Below are 17,843 nucleotides of genomic sequence, written 5' to 3' on the forward strand. Positions count from 1 at the left end.
CACAAACCTAAAACTTTGTTGAATATAATTTCTAATAGAGAGTATCTATGAGTATCTATGAGTATCTAATAGAGAGTATCTATGAGTATCCTACATGTGCTTCTTGACTTATATGTGCCTTTTAAGTATTCCCAAACATCCTTTCAAGTGACCTAATTGACTCTAAACAATGTCTTGAATATTCATTCTAATGAGATATAATGCATATTTTTTCTTTCTTTCCCACTTAAGCATTCTAAATTGAGTCATGGGTCTCCTTTCTTTACTGAATGTTATTCCTAACTGTCCTTTATAACTAACATGTCTTCCATTCAAACCAATCTTCTCTCATCAAAATGCCTTGACACAATTAAAATCATCTAGTTCCAAATGTACCATGTATCTATGCAAATACTCTTTATGTTATCTGGGATCAGTGACACAAGCCTCTTGATCTTGTTTCCTATTTAGGATCTCTTGTACCTCTTCCAACTTCTCTTACCACTCCCCATTTCCTATGCTAATATGGGGCCATTATGGTTCATATGGTGGAATCATTGGAGGAGCTCCAATTCTTGAGGTCCCCATTATAGGCCAGCCAGCCATGTCATGGCTGGCAATGGTATAAACCCCTAGTGTGATCATCAGTGTATTGGGAATGCACTCCTATGGTGTGCATCCCTAGCTGCTGCACTCTTGGGGTCTCATTAATAAGAGTTATGATTCTCAACCTTATGGTCTTTGCAACTCTTCCCACATCAAGAGACATGGTCTCAACAAATGGCAAGGTCGATGTTTCACCCCGCTTGGTTGGTGAAAACCCCTTTCTTGATAGAGCCTTGCACTGGTCTCGACGAGTGACCACCGTTTCAATTCCAAACTAGGTCTTAATACTTTTTTCCTTTTCTAATAAGGGGTGTGTTGTTGGACCTAGTTAAATGGCAACTTTCACAATGTGAAAGCTTGTCCATTGTTTAGATACCACCCATGTGCTTAATTCTTTTAGCAAAGTTTTGAATATTGCACACATTAATCTTGTAGTTAGTCCTTGCATGCATGTCATCACCATCAATTGCTTTCTTGTTGACCTTTAATTGGCAATGACTTACGTTGACTTGATCAAACCTTGTGTGCCTAAGTGTTGACACTTAAGCACACAAACATATTCATTTTGGATAGCCTACTACTAATTTATATATTAATTATATGAGAAAAAGCTTTGCATAGTAAAGATTGTCTATAAAATATGACTACAAATCCTATGATTGCAAAAAATGTCATCTTATAACTATGATTGTAAAACCTAATCAAAATGTAGCCTAATCAAAAAGGTTATTTTATAACTATGATTGTAAAACCTAATCAAAATGTAATCAAAATGCAAATGATATCCAAGTTGATGAAAACATTGATGTCTTTCTAAACACTTGTCTAAAGAATAGAAGAATAATTTGTTTTGGGGTCTATACTTTGAAAAAATCTTCAAGATTAGGCATCATGTACCTTAACTTATGATCAAACTAGATTGATGCTACAATAGCTTTCCTTTTTCTAGCCTTCTCACATTAATATTTGATGTAGTGATTGTGTTGATTAAGAACCTAAGATAAGTAAGGAACTTGCACCCCTCTTTCCGTTGGGTTTGCTTATAATTTTGGATCCACAAAGAGGCCATAAGGACTATTACATGTGTGGCTCAAATGTAGTAATCCCAAAGGGGCATCCAATAGTCATGATTTAACTAATGTTGGAAATATTTTCGTTAGCTAAGTAGTTAATCCATGTTTTTGTAACAAACTTGTCCTTATCATTAAGTAATAAGTAAATTATCATTAATGTGATGCAAATAAAACTATATTTCCATAAGCCGAGGTTTTATGGTTGGGTCTTACCAAGCATGAACTTAAGGATCCTTTAGGGTACGAAAGGATTTATATAAATATTTTGAAACCTTTCACAGATGGCTTCTGGAGATGTAAAGTTGGTACATGAGATTTGGGATTCTTCCACACACAAAGCATCAGCTCTATGAGAGAGGAGACGAGAGTTTGAATCTTTTGCCTTTTGGGATTGTGTATGTAACTGTGATGTCCATGAATGTAATTGTTGCAAGCACAATCCTCTCCCCTATTCCAATGACGTTGCATTAAATCAATGGGTTCACTATAGGTGTGGAAGCTTTAAAAATCCACGTGAACCGAGCCCAATTTACCCAATTTACCCAACCAAATAATTATTTGCCTTTTCATGTCATACCCTTTATCTAGGTAGCCCAAGGTGGATGGTGGTGAACCTCGGGAGCATATACCTACAACTTTTTCAAAAAAAAAAGGCCACGTGTAGGATGTAGAGGCGCCATCAAATAGAGAGCACACACATGCAGGACCTCACGCTGTCTTGTTCTAACATCTCTCTGCAAGTCTCAACTTTCAAGTGGTGCAGCTCTTGTTTTCGCCCACGCCATGGCTCTCCCCTCGAACCCGCGGTTCATGATCGTCTCCGACTTGGATCACACCATGGTGAGTTTGAATGCCAACGCTTTGGAAAATTTACACCAAGAATTGATCAATCTAACAAGCCGTTTTCTGGCGTGTGTGTGTGTGTGTTTGCTTGCTTGCAGGTGGACCACCATGATCCGGACAACACATCCCTCCTTCGCTTCAATGCACTGTGGGGTGCAAACTACTACCATGATTCTTTACTGGTCTTTTCCACAGGAAGGTCCCCCACCCTCTACAAGGAGCTCAAAAGCCAGAAGCCCTTGCTCACCCCCAACATCGCCATAATGTCGGTCGGGACCGAGATTATGTACGGTGACAGCATGACCCCTGATCAAGGCTGGGAGCATGAGCTGAATCAGGGTTGGAACCGAGATGTTGTCGTACAAGAAGCCTCTAAATTCCAGCAACTTCGCTTCCAGGTCAGTTCTTCATTCATACTCGTAGTTAAAGGTTGTAAAATTCGGTAAGGTTTGGTTTCCCAACGTTGTACTAAATGCCAATTTTCGTTAAGTACCGTAGCTTTACATGAGAGAGGAGGTGGAAAGTTCTTTATGAATATGTGTGTGTGTGTGTGTGTGTGAGAGAGAGAGAGAGAGAGAGAGAGAGAGAGAGAGAATCTATCATCATTCGCGGGAGGGCAAAAAATGACATATTGGATCTCTAGCGGTAACCAAAGCTGTATATACTCAGTCTCCATCCACAAGGGAGGGGAGGAATGATTTGAAACAAGTACGAGATGTCTTGATAGACATAGACTTGGGAATCATGTCAAAAAGCTTAGTCCTTGGCTGGAGTGCGGCTGTATTCCTGTGTGTACATGATCTAGTAATTGGGGTGAATATCCGTGCAATAGTACTTGTATTTGGATTGCTTATGTCATGTTCTTCATCTCTGATGTATAGGATTTAGTAGATGTGGTTGAATCTGTGTCCTTTTCATCTCTTTTGGAGCAAGGTCTAGGAACGTTTCAACCCTCCATCTCCGAAACCATTTCTTTATGTCAAGGACCCATCTTGATGATAGTAGTTTTCTTTTGAGAGTGCATTAGGTTTAGGAGCCTGCATCCCAATGTAGCTTAGGTAGTCTATCATCAAGCATATCCTTGACCTTTGTCACATTTTTACACCCTTCCTAGGGCTGTCAACTCTAGTGGCCTAGTGCCCATCTCTAATAACATGACGAATGTGGTGCGGAGGTTTTCACTCCTAGATGACAATGTAGAAACGTCTTCCGGATTTTTGCAGACCCATCTTGATATTAGTAGTTTGCTTTTGAGGGTGCATTCGGTTTTGGAGCCTGCTTCGAACCCATCTTGATATTAGTAGTTTTCTTTTTAAAGGTGCGTTAGGTTTTAAAGCCTGCTTCCCAAGGTAGCTTAGGTAGTCTTATCATCTGGCATATCCTAACACCCTCTCTAGAGCTGTCAACTCTAGTAGCATAGTGCCTATCTTTGTAACATGACTTGAGTATGGTGTGTAGGTTTTCACTCCTAGATGACGATGTAGAAATGTCTCTTGGATTTTCTTGATATAATTCCATGGTGATGCTCAGATGCTTCCACCCCAAGCTTCCGAATTCCAAAGTGATGCTTAGATGCTTCCTGTTGCATCTGCAGATCTCCTAAACATTAGATAAACAGGATATAGTTCCATATTAGGGGTTGTGCAGGCTAGCTCACCACCCACCTTGCCTCTGATCTACGCTCTATGCATTAGCTCCATTTGTGATTGCAGAATCTCAATCCCAAGTCATACGCACTATTGCAGAGGGCTGATCCATATAAAAAAGTATAGGCAATTCATGAGGTTGACTAGTCTTGACTAGCATCATTTTTGTTTTTGCAACATCAACCAAGAGCCCACTACTGCAGCAAAACAGTCTTATGATGAGATGCCACAATATCTCAAGGCTATATGCATGAGAAGTAGAGTCACATAAATGGGCCCTGGAGCCCCTCCATTTGTGCAACCTCCTCTATTAGCTCATGCACGTGATCAATGTAAAGACTCTCGCCATCAATTTAAGCAGGAGGGGATGTCATGTGCACACTTGCACTATACACCCTCATGGCCACTTGGGCCAGAATCCAGGGATCTTCGAGGGCTGCAGCAGAGAGAAAGCGCGGCCAGTTCATGAGATTGGGATTATGGCATCTTTTTCACTAGTGGGGTGCCACGTGGCCATCTAGATAATCAGTCTTGTTAGGACTCATTTTGGGATGGGCATTATGCATTTTGTGAGCGCTTGTCTAGGGACATGTCACTAGGCACCATCTAGGTCTAGGGTCCAATCAATGTCAGAGTTTATGTGCAAGTCCTCACACAAGTCATATGTAACCCAGTGTCAAGCTGTAATGATGTAGAAGTGTGTCATGACCCTATGAAATTGGTGCAGCATAAGTGTGAGCATGGTGGTCGGTGAGCAAGATATATATATTTAAAGGTTCATACTTGGGGACAAAAAGGAAACGAAGGTTTATTAACCCATGTGTGGACAACCCCAAGTGTGAAGGGGACAAAGAGAATTAAAGCTAAAAGGTTTTATAACCTTTGGTGCCAAGAGAATTAAAATTTAAAAGGTTTTATAACCTTGGATGGCCTCTAGGCTATTAATGGAGGCTACACCACTTTTGGGGGACACGCTTCTCTTTCTCTCTCTTGCTTTTTTGGGGAAAGGATGGCTGGCGGGCAGCGCTACACTTGGGTTTTTGGGAAAACAATTGCTGGTGGGTCTGCGCTACTTGCTATCACTTGCTTTTTGGAAGGACTTGCAGGCAGGCTGCTATGAACTGTGCACAGGCGCAGCTGAACACCTTCTTATGCATGTTTCTTCGAGAATAAAAGCTGGCTGCTGTGCTGCGCTACAGGACACAGACACAGGCCTCTTTTTCCTCTCTCTCTCTTTGGCTTTTGGAGGACAGGCTGGCTGTTGTGCTGCAGAGAATACAGGCGCCTACAAAATCATCTCCTTCTCTTCTCCTTTGCTTTTGGCAAGAAGCTGACTGTCAGCTGAACTGAGTTCATACAACCAGTGCTGGACATAGAAGTGTGGACTGTAGGAGGGAGTACAAGGCTGGACAGTAGGTTCATCCACGTGTTCTCTCTCTCGGCTGCAAGACAAGAGGGCAGGACTGAACGGGGCTTTTCCTCGCGTCTCTTCTCTCTTGTGAAAAGCGACACAAGGACTGTAAGTTTCTCTCTCTCTCTTTGTGAGCAGGTGGGACTGCGGGAGGTGTCATATTGAGTCTCTCTTTTCATTGGCTCGTGACTGTTCCGGAGTTGTTCTCTTTGGCCCTTTGTGAGAGGAAGGGTTTGGCAGTTCAGACGGTGGAAACAGGGCAAGATTGTGGACTGATTTGGAAGAGTTTGTGGACCGTTTTCATGGTTGAGTTTGTGGCTATGTGCATGGTTCAGTCAGATGCATATTCAAGGCCTCATGGATGCACTGACAGATAACAGTGTGGTGTTCTTGGGACACAAAGTTGTGTGTAACCTCTATGCTAAGAGGTCCAGAGGATTGGTAGATTGGACTTGCAGACATACGAGCCATGAATGGCCATGTTGTAATCATTTAAACTTTTCCATTGAAATTCAATAAAGAAATACCGAAAGGGGCGCCAAGCTTTGGGGCCAACAGGTGTCGTTCTCTTTCATGTGTTGGAGCACTCTAGCTCCTATTTATTTGTTTTATTGGCTGGACTACAATTGGATTGGGTGACTGCTAGTCTACCACACTTTAGTTTCTACCAGAGGCCGGTTTCAAGGTTCTGTTGCCGGGACCATCATCAACTTTCTTAAGGGGGTGAGCTTATGGTTGTCTCTAGGAAAGCCATTGCTGAAAATTTCAGCAAGATGTCAGACTCTAAAGATGATTATGATTTTGATGATGAGGAAGAGCAGGAGACCACTCCTGAGAGGATTGAATCTGAGGATGTACTTGTAGGAGAACACGCTGCAGAAGATGCACGTTATGAGGATGTAACGCAGCCAGAAGACATGCCAAGTAAAGAGGAAGATGATGCCCAGTTTAAAGCCCGTTTGGCAGGGGCAATGGATGTGCTTATGTAGCTCACGCAAAGTGAGAAGTTTGCTGAATTTATGAGAGCCCCTTCTGAGCCTAAGAAGAAGAAGAAGAAGGTGCGTTCTAGGAACCCACCTTAGGGTAATAGTGGTGCCTTCCCACAGGATCCTGCTTTTGGACAATTTCCTAACATGCAGAACACTTATGGTGCAAACCCAAAGAGTTCCTTTTTCGGACAACCACCTATTCCGCAGCAATCTATGTATCCAGGCTATTTTGGCTTGGTTCCGTGTTCCAATCTATGACTGGGGGTTACCCTCAGGGAGGCATGGGAATGCAAGGGAATTTTGGAGCTAATTTTCAGCTTGGTATGCAAGGCAATATGTATGGTGGTATGCAGTCCGGAATGCAAGGGAATATGTATGGGGGCATGCAGCCCGGAATGCAAGGGAATATGTATGGGGGCATGCAGCCCGGAATGCAAAGAAACATGTATGGGACGTGCAGCCCGGTATGCATAGTGGTATGTTGGGAAACATGGGAGGATCAGCAGGATTGCATGGTGTGGGAAATGGCAATGTTGACTCTATGATGGGCATGAATGTAGGGGGTAGCAATCTTGTGAGGCCACTTCCTTATGATAATCTAACGCCTATGGGAACGCCTATGGGTAAGGTGAAGGATTATAAGGAAGGGGGAGCTGTAGTAAAATTTGACACATTCAGTGGGACCAAAGACAGGCTCAAGGCTCTTACCTTTTTACAGTAGTTTGATGTTGCTTTTTTTGGTGGAAATTAAACGGAATCCTCGAAAGTGAGAAAGGCTGCGACTTTACTCAAGGGCAATGCATTGCAGTGGTGGTCCACTCTTCTTTTGCAGGCCATAGTACCATCTACTTGGGTACAGTTTAAACAGGTGTTCTCTTCCATGTGGCTCACATCTACATTTGAGGTGGATGTAATGAGATCATGGCATAAGTTGGATGCATCGAAATGTGAGAATCTTGAGGATTATAACAAGAAGTTTTGGGAAGCTTTACTCCGAGTTACTTCTTATCGTGCAGTGCCACTGTCAGAGCAGGTTGAGAAATATTGTTGTGGGTTGCCTAAGGAAGCGTGTGACTATTGCATAAAGATTCGAGTAACAAATATGTCAGAGATGATAGAGAATGCCATGACGGAAAATGCGTTACGCGCTGGAGTTTCAACTGGATTTAAGGGTAGCAAAAGCACAGGCAAGAAAACTGAGAAGTCAGGGCATGCATCTCGTGATGCAACAGTGCCTGCAGAGAAGCGGTGTAAGAAGTTACCAATGCCCAAGAGAACTCCTGAGGAGAGAGGCTTTGATGGATGCCAAGAAATGCTTTTTTTGTACCGAAGAGGGACATATGTCTTTCAATTGTCCCAAGCGTAAGTCCCAAAAGGACTCTGACACTAAAGGGTAGCCCAAGTCTAAGAAAGCAAAGCCTTCTGCAGGGTTAGTTCCTGATCTTGTTGGGGAATAGCCAGGTGGTGAGGAGACTGAGTTGTGCAGGGCATGGGGCAAAGTTAGAGATCAGAATGCTTTGATTTTCTTTGACACAGGTGTTAGAGCCAGCTTTATCTCACCAGATTTGGTTGGCAAATTGGGGATCCGTGCAGAGAAGATGGGGCCTTTGTATGAGGCTAATATAGCATGTCCTGGGTATGCAAAACCCGTTACCTCTATTATTGGGAAGCTAAGGCTTCATGTGCAGGGTTATGTGGAGAGTGAGGAGTTCTATATCATGCCACTTGATGGGTGTGATGTTTTATTGGGTATGCCATAGTGCCATAGAGTACATGTGGTGGTGGATACGTACAACAGGAAGATTACTTTGACTCATAGAGGGAAAGAGCATATTTTGGATGTAAAGCTTAAAGGGGAATCTGTTCCCATTGTATCAGCTTCGGCCATTTCATCAGTAATGAAAAAGCAAAGGATGCAAAAGATGATGAATCTCAATCTAATTTGTCTATGTTAGATAAAGACAGGACTGATTTTCTACGTGAGTACCAAGATTGCTTTTCCGAGTCATTGCCAGGAGAACTTCCTGCGGAAAGGCCAGAAGATCATGCTATTATCTTATTTCGGGGAGTATCCCACCAAATAGACCACCGCTAGGCACATGACTCCGTCCCGAGAGTTGTCATAGGATCTTCGAAGGCATACAGGTCACATCGATTCATAGTGAGGGCAGGTTGGAAATCATTCCTGATGGCAGAGGAGGGAAGCATTCCTCCCGAGTTCTTCATGTTCCATCTCTTGGCTTTCATCTTTTGTCAGTGCATGAGGTTTGCAAGACTGGCATGTGGGTGGAGTTTGATGAGCATTTTTGTTGCTCTCCGGGACAAAGCAATAGGCCAAGTTGTTTGGGAAGGCGGAGTGGAGAATGAGATTTACAAACTCTCAACACTCTCTTCCTTGACAGGTACTCAGCTCGGTGATTTGTGGCATTTCCGTTTTGGCCACTTGAATGTGGATGCGTTGCGGCGGGCTTTCCGGGACCAGATGGTGGATGGCTTGCTAGATGTTGGCAGCAAGGAGGGACGTTGCAATTCTTGCATCCGTGGGAAGTAGCACAGGGAGTAGTTTCCGAAGTAGGCTACTAGGTGGGCTTCGAAACCATTGGAGTTGATACACACTGACTTGTGTGGACCTATGCAGACCCCATCTTTTGTATTTCATGTTGCTTGTGGATGATTTGACTATACACATGTGGAAGAACACCATGGAAGGGTAGGTATAGACCCTAGTGTGTGTTCCAGGCATGGTTTAGTACATGTGGAAGGACTCCATGGAAGGATTGAGATCCTGGTGTGAGCTGCTGGCATGATTGGTTACATGTGGAATGGCTCTATGGAAGGATTGATATCCTGGTGCTGGTGAGAGCTCCTGGCATGCTGATGAAGTCTCATGGAAGGGTGGACACCCTGGTGAGCAGTCTTTATACCTGTATGGGCGGTGCCCAAGAAGGGTTTGGTACAAGATGAATAAGTTGGGAGATGGAATCCAGAAATCATTTGTGTGTGTTTTGACATGCATGAATGACTTGTCTTGATTGCCTGGACAATGCCTGGTATTTTTGCTTGTGATTGTCCATGGGCTCCGGGGACGCTTGGAAACCGTGTGGACGCGTGTGTGCACACCTGTTTGGGACTATGGCGGTGGTCTTATGTGTTTTGCATGTGGTAAGTGACCCCAAACTCAATTTACAACTTATATTTTATTATACTAAGGTTTATGAGTGCAGGTGCTCACATACACACTTAAATTTGGGTGGACAAATTATAAAGTGTCCTTATACACTTAAGTTTGGGTAGACAATTTTTAAAGTGTTCACATTAAAAGGACCAGTTTTTAATAAAACTTGGCCATTACTCAAAGTGGACAGCCCATCTAGCTCCACGAGTTGCTATTCTGGGGGGGAAGGGCCAAAATCAGCTAGGTGCCCCCCCTTTCCAGCTGTTTTTGGTGGTGGAACATCTTGGAATTGAGACAGTTGTTAGTGGAGCATGCAAAAGAACTTGGGAGAGCTTTTCGACTATGGATAGGGCTGCTATATAGCTGGTTGCTTGCCTCCGTAGCTGCTACAGGAAAAAGCGATTCTTCTCTCTCCCTTGAAGCAGGCGACCACTTTTGGCCTCTCTACAGGGCTGGTCGCTGTACAGTAGGTTTCTGGGCTGAGTTTTCATGCTCTGAAGGCTTGGGATTCAAGGCAAACAACAGGGCACCTGTATTATCTCTTTGGGTGACCTGTACATCATGTTTGTGGGCTGAAAATAGTGCTGCTTAGTCCAATTCAGCAAGGTTCTTCGCGATAGATTTGAAGGCAAATAGTCTCTAAACCTATGTGAAGCTTGTGGCTCTAAGGGTGGAACCTTCGGGTGGCTAGAGCCAAGGTTTTCATGGCTGTTATTCCGGACATCACCAGTGCTAGAGGGTGTGATCACGTACTAGAGTGTGGCTGTGCCCAAGGAACTCTTGGAAGCTTGAGTTTGAGGACTCGGGCAATTGTTTGATTTGTTTTCATCTTATTCTGGATGTATCTGGTGCCAGTTTGAAGAGTGTTTACTCTCTGGCACCTGTTCTCTTGTACTGGAACACTTTGTTGGTAATAAAGATACCTTGGGGGGGAGGGGGGGGGGGGGGGGTTGGGGGCTGGTCCAACTTCAGCCCAGAGCGTTGTATTTTTGTGCAGGTTTTCATATTGTTGTTTCAGTGGTATCAAAGTATGATGATGTTGTCAGAAGCTATGTACGATGCCATGATGTTATGTATGGGATAAGGTTTTTTGTGCACACGCTTTCGTATTTGTGACAATGAAAAAGGAGTCTGGATTGTAGGTGAAGACTGTTCGGGCTGCTTCTAATGCTTTTGTGGGGTTTTGTGCGGAGCATGGCATCATGAGGATGCTGGCCAATACAGGGTCACCTTCAGAGAATGGAGTAGTTGAACGAAAGAATAGGACCGTGGTGGAGATGGCGAGGATTTCGTTGGACATCGTGATCTTCCTCGTCCACTTTGGGGAGAGGCTGTGGCTACGACTGTCCATACCCTCAACTGATTTCTGACGACTTCAGTACCTAAGATGACTCCGTTTGAGGCTTATTTTGGCAAGAAACCAGATGTCTCCCGTTTCCGTGTAGGACCCAGTGTTGGCCAACCAGGTGTGATGCTGGCCAACTGGACCTTTCCCAGTCGTGGGCATTTTTCATGGGCTGTCGGCCTGTTCTATACTGGCCAACCAGCAGCCCTTGGTAGTATATATAGCACTCAGCCCCCCCACACACTGTTGTACCGGATTTCGTGTATATAGTAGAGTTTATACATAATTTCTCTCCTGCAGTTCTGCGTTTCTGTTTTCACAGGTGTTTGTCTCATTTCCGTTGCCCATTCCGACACATGCTGTCTGTAAACAGATACACATTGCACATGATCAAGTGCATTCTGAATTCAATCAGAACATGTGGGTTGCTGCTGCAAGTCATCATCATGCATGCATACCTGCATAGAAAAGCTGTCAAAAGTGTGGGCTATGTATCCATTTAAGAATTGTTGTGATCATCAGAGATCACATTAAAGAGCATCTCATTAGCTCCCTTCATCATAGACATTAGTTGTGGCTGAACTGTTTGGTGCTGAAATGGTCTCTTGAGCAGCGTGTCATTGGTGCCTTCAATTTTTATGTGTTATCTTCGTTCATGATTTGTCTGCAAAGTGGCCATACTTGCCACAATATTTGCAATTGCCTTTCTTGTAGCCACTGGTTTGGCCACGATAAGAGCCTGATGCTCTTTGGTTTTGTTACCCATAGTTTTCTTCTGATGACGAGTTAGTATGTTGTGCATTGCCTCTTGTACGGCCATGGTTGTTGTTCCCTTTTCCAAGGTTACAACCTCTACCAGGATGCGGAACACTTGTGCCTATGTGCTAGGGTTTTCCAGAGATAGAACGAAAAGTGCGGCGGAATCACACATATAGCACATATGAGAGTCCTAAACTACTGCTGAAAGGGGGGGCGGAGGGGGGGGGGGGGTGGGGCAAGGGGCAAGGGGCTTGAAGGGTGGGGCAGGTTGCTGACCAAGGGGGCTGCATGCAGGTGGTGGGAGCTCCAGTTCCTTGACTCTCCCAGAGGTCTTCCGGATCATTGTTAGGAAAACTTTGTGAGCAATTGGCTGAAATGTGTGGGAATGGCTGGAGGACATTTTGGTAACTGGGTCCTCCGTTTGATATGCCAAACCAACCGGATGGTTTGATTAAGGACAGCCTGAAGCTCTGGGTTATGCGAACATGTACTTCCAACTAATGAAACAGGTGTCCTCTGCTTTGATGATGATTGATTCCAGAGTTGCGGAGGTACAAGGTGCCTTATATGAAGGGTGGACACTGCACCACCCATGCTATGGATAAACAACTGGAGCAAGAGGTCAATGACTGATTATGATAACTGATGTGGTGAACTGATTGTTGGGTTGCAGTGATGTTATGTCCCCAATTTCCAAAAGACTTATTTGGCTTTAATGAATACGCTAGTCTAATGCTAATTAGTGCACTAATGATTGGTTAAAAACACTAATTGACTATTATCTAGTTGGAAGTTATTGATTCTACTTAAAGTGACTAAGTGAAGGGCATCTCATTTAATGAGATATAAAAGTGAGTAGAGGGCTCATTTATGGTACACTTCCAGGAGAGGGGAGAACCCCCTTGGGAAGTCTAGACCTGGAACAGTCCTTTGCCAGGTCCTTGTCAGATGGGACTCGAGGACTTGGGTGAGGAGTTGTGGCACGGTGTTGGTCACTGGTGTAGCCACAGGCTCAGGGAGTTCCCAGATGGAGCTATAGCTGGGTGCTAGCCATGTCCCTTCTGGATGTAGTCTGGGAGAGATAATAGGGACAGGTAAACCTAACTGATACATAAACCTGATGCCCAAATGAAGTCTGTGTGCAAAGTTTCCACTGTGAACTTGGATCAAAAGCTACCTTCCAAGGTAACCTTGAGAGTAGTTCCGCTTGTTGGTGCGACAGAACCATGTGCTGTGGTTATGCTCACCTCACGTCAGTGCCCCCACCTCCACTGCAGTGCGACCCCACAATGAAATCTGGCGTGGAGTATTTGCTTTTTTGAGATGAGAATATAGATAATACGGGGTGAGAGGATGAAAGCCTAGTCTATTGCTAGTAGTATGCTGCCTGACTATGCTCTATATGTACGTCAGGGGGGGCACAGAGAAAGGACTGATTTTTTCCCCTTTGGGGGTTGGTTGGTTGGCTTTTTTTTTTTTTTTTTTGGGGGGGGGGGGGGGAGGGGGGTGCGCTCACGCTCTGTCTTGGGCCTTTTTATAGGCAAGGAGCCCGCCTTACTGCTGGTCAGCACCAATAGGTGGGGTGATGGTGACGATAGTGCATGATTCCAGGTTAGTCAGGCAAGGGGCTGAAGCTTGCATTTGGCTTTAGTAGGCGAGTTGGTCAAGTTGGCCTACATGCATCCTTATATTTCTCAGGTGTAGGTGCTATCAAGATCATCGATATAGATATAAACTTGTATAATGATGCCATGTTTGGGAATAAATCCGGGTTTCAAAATGTACAAGGGACCATTCGGTTCGTATGCTCCAGTAAATTTAGAGTGCAGCTTATGATTTTTTTTTTTTTTTCATGCTATGGGTGCAGGTTGAGACAGAGCAGAGGCCACACAAAGTAAGCTTTTATGTAGACAAGGAACATGCACAAGAAGTAATCAGTGCTCTTACTAAAAAGTTCCAAGAGTGTGGGGTAAGCTTTCTTGTCTCCTACAATCTGATAAGGTGTGTGTTCAAGCAAGAGTTTGTCATGTGTGTGGGTTTCCTGTTTTATCCAAGAAAATCATTGGCTATCTAAATCTCATATCTCTTTACATCTCTTAGAACTTCTTGCAGTGATCCACTCACCCCGACTGGCTCATCATTTCTTAATACAGCTCAAAGTGAAGCTGATCTACAGTGGGGGAATTGATTTGGATATTCTTCCTGAAGGTGCTGGGAAGGGCCAAGCACTAGCATACCTCTTGCGCAAGCTCAAAACAGAGGGTAGGCTCCCAACTAACACTCTAGTTTGTGGAGATTCTGGAAATGATGCAGAGCTTTTCAGTGTCCCGGATGTCTATGGAGTTATGGTAAGTGTTGCGGGGGCATTCATGTTCTTGTTGCTGCTCCTCTTTTTTTGATGTTTTTAAACCAGAGTTTCTGAAAGGAACACACTTGGAAAACCAATGGGAGGCATGTTACTGAATCCAATGCTTGGAATCTTAATAGTGTTGCCAGTATTTATGTTATGTAGGCCATATGGTTAGGAATCAACGCGCATGCATGTGCACAGATGCATGCACGCATACACACAGCGTGATCATGAATGTTGATGATCTGTGTGGTCACAGATAAGATGCTGGTTAAATCTGCACTTGAATATGAAAATCATTCCTTCCATATGCATCAAAAAGTTGAGTAGGCATATGATGTAAATGGGGAAAAGATGTCACACTCCACGGTAGGCCTATATGTCCTCTGCAAACATAGTTACAAAACGATGACACCTTTTTGTGAACATGCTGTTTGATTTATCCAGCACTTAGTAGTTTATCAATACTCTGCTCTATGAGTCTTTTCTAATTGTGAGGAGTATGCAGGTTGGAAATGCACAGGAAGAGCTTCTGCATTGGTATGCAGAAAATGGCCGAGGTAATCCCCGTATCTTCCAGGCAAGTGAAAGGTGTGCTGCAGGTATTATCCAGGCAATGCAGCACTTTGACTTGCAACCCAATGTATCCCCTAGAGATAAACACTGTCTCCTGGATGGCAAAGAGCATCAAGATGAGTATGCTAGGGTTGGGCACTTGATAGTGGAGTTCCATCTTCTGTGGGAGAAATGGGAGCGGGCTGAAGTGGAACAGTCGGAGGAAGTTTTCAAATCCTTGAAAGATACCCTGGTAGGAGATCACTGTCCGTCTGCTCAGAAGGGTCTCATTTAAGGATGTATATGGTCTCTGTTCTGCCTTTTAATATGGCTCCATTGCTTAAGAGTGACTGTGTGTGTGTGTTTCATGTGTTGTAAAGAACAGGTTTATGATGATTTAACTTGAGCTTTGGTTTCCAACAGGCGCCCTCTTGCCCTTTAATACTACCTTGGGGAGAGGAAGTTAATGCTTATGATGCAATAGAGGGGTTGCATTCGAAGTATGGGGCATACAAGGGAAGCCAATATCAAACTTGGATAGATCGGATCCAAATACAAAACATGGTGGGTGGAAATTGGCTGGTTAGATTCGACCAATGGAAACGGACTGGTGAGAGGCTTTGTCCTGGAGTATATAAAGCAGTTAGTGTTTGCTTTACTTTGGCAAATTTTCTACAATGCTTTATACAACTAAGGGTCTTCACAGACATCTCCCCTGTCAATCAGGCACAGGGGCACAGGGTGGGTTTTTTTCTGGGGTGGGGGGAAGGGGGTCTCCATGCACAAGGGATGGGCAGGTGAGACTTCCCCTGTTACGGGCAGGGGGTATGTTTGTAAAACTATAAATTGATTTAGACACTAAAAGAAAGACATCTTTTGCTCAGGTAATTATTAACCAAGATGTAGTTGAGCTTATGGATCTTGATATGGTTTTCTTCACCTCATAATTTAGCAAATATTTTACAGGTATGGAGGTGACTTGCCGTATGACGACCGCTATCTTTGTAACAGAGGTGATTATGTCTATCTTTTGCTTCTATACTTGAAATTGAAAAGTTGTTTCAAGATGCAAACTCATGTTGAACATTGTTGTCTTTTTTTGGGGGGGGGGGGGGGGGGGGGGGGGGGGGGGTCTCTAGAGGAGCTCAAAGCAATTACTATGGACACATATACATGAGACTTGGCTCAAAGGTTATGCCGGCTCACGATTATAAGCAGTTGATAGTGTCTCTTCTGTGTAATTATTAATTCCTGTGGCTGAAAGTATGGAAAAATCGATTTCATGCATTCTTCTGATGCTTCAGAATAATGTATTATGATGGTGTACTCATCATTTCAAGCTCCATATCTTCATGGAATTTCTGGGACAGCACTCCAGAAATATTAATTATAAAATATTGTTCTAAATAGGTCTTACTGTCATTCTAAAAGCATTGGCGACAACAGAAGTGTTTTCTATAGGCCTGCGGCCTGCTCTGAGAGAGAGAGAGAGAGAGAGAGAGAGAGAGAGAGAGAGAATGAAAATGAAATGAAATGATATATTAACGTCTTCAAAAGGCCAAAATGACCTATGAGACCAAAAAGGTTACAACAATTGGTGGATCTGATACAATGTGTGTAAGAAAAGCTAAAAACAACTAACTGAAACTGAAATAACTATGAGGAAAAGTACGGTACCAGGAGCTCCTAATGGATAACATCTGGGAGGAAAACTCCAGCAACAAAGGTAAGCATCATACACATCACTATCCAAAGAAGTCTCTCATCAGTCGATGGCGGATATCCTCATTGTCCTCCATGGTGAGTACTCTGACTGGACGTCTCCCATGCCGTGCTAGTATGGTCCTGATCCTCTGTTGTAGTCTGTGCCGGTGTCGAGATGGGCCTCTCATCTTGGGGTGCCTGGACCGCCCCAGCTCTATAGCCCGATCAATCAGTGTACCTCTAGTGCGGCTATACTCTGGGGCTAGCTGCAATGCCTGCTGGCCTGACTGCTCAATCTCTGGTCGAAAGAAGTCTGTAATCTGCCTCTGTAGGTGTCTCTCCCTCTCTGATCCCCTCCCTCTCAAGAGACCCTCTCTATGTCTACGAAGCTCTAGCAAGTATAATCCGAGGCATCTCTGATCCTGGTATCTCATGACTCTAGAAAGTGGTCCTAAACCCTCTCTAAACAGGCAGTGAAAACGGCCTCGTATCTCATAATATACTGGACAGTGACATATGTAATGTAACTCTGTCTCTGGCTCCATCTGGCATAGCTGACAAATCCTGGCCTCAGCTGGTACTCCTCTGAATCTGCCAGTCTCAATCTCTAGCTGGTGTGAGGATGTGCGCATCTGACCAATAGCACACCGTACCCCATGAGAAAGATGAGTATCCATGTAGCTGGGTCTAATCACAAACCCATCCTGCGTGAGCTGGAGAAGATGATCTCTATAGAAAGCCATCTTCGTACCAAGCTCCTGTGTCGGCTGTACCCATGTCCTCCTAGTGTCCAGCTGAATCAAGTCCTGCCTGATAAGTCTGGTAATCTCTGCCCGTGTGAGAGAGAGGGAGGGTGCATCCAGGGAGTACTGAAATGGAGGTAGCCTTTCCATACTAAAGCCATGCAACTGGAACCAAGCTGTCATCTGTGCATACCAACATGATCCGTCTCCCTGTGATGCCAACTGTCGTGAAGACTCCAGGGCTAAGCGAGCATATCTGTCTCTAGGGAGAGCCCAAGTGCTATGTATAAAGGAGACTGATCGAGTGAGTGCCTCTACTACCAATGGGGGAGCAGCCATCTCTGCACGGATAATATCATGTGGTACGGAGGCCTTGGCCCTAATCATCCGGGAAATCATAGAAACCAAGGGCCTCTCCATATGTCTCCATCCATCAGTGCTACCAGCTCGGCTGTGGTGATCTACTGAGGGTCCCCATATCTCCACTCCATACAGCATGGCTGAAGTGACCAAAGTGTCAAAGAGCCAGAGCTTTGTTCGAGGTTCCTGAAACTGAACCTGCGAACACATCCTCTCTAGTCTCCCCAATGCTGCATAAGCTCTGGTCAATCTGGTCTCCGCTGCTCTCCTCAAGGAAAATAGTGGGCCACTGAAAACCACACCAA

General features: G+C 44.3%; 1 protein-coding gene across 1 annotated transcript; it reads left to right on the top strand.

The window, feature by feature from the left end:
- The first annotated feature begins 2,343 nt into the window (after positions 1–2,343).
- LOC147638955 (putative sucrose-phosphatase 2) lies at positions 2,344–16,161 on the top strand. The gene is made up of 8 exons (XM_086785923.1): positions 2,344–2,498; positions 2,600–2,899; positions 13,694–13,795; positions 13,980–14,174; positions 14,685–14,984; positions 15,155–15,341; positions 15,698–15,744; positions 15,871–16,161. Exons 1-8 carry the CDS (start codon positions 2,442–2,444, stop codon positions 15,943–15,945), a joined length of 1,263 nt encoding a protein of 420 aa, XP_086642049.1. The 5' UTR covers positions 2,344–2,441; the 3' UTR covers positions 15,946–16,161.
- Positions 16,162–17,843: the final 1,682 nt, after the last annotated feature.

Source organism: Cibotium barometz, chromosome 4, assembly GCF_041138505.1.
Source record: "Cibotium barometz isolate CiBa-2024 chromosome 4, ASM4113850v1, whole genome shotgun sequence".
Taxonomy (NCBI): domain Eukaryota; kingdom Viridiplantae; phylum Streptophyta; class Polypodiopsida; order Cyatheales; family Cibotiaceae; genus Cibotium; species Cibotium barometz.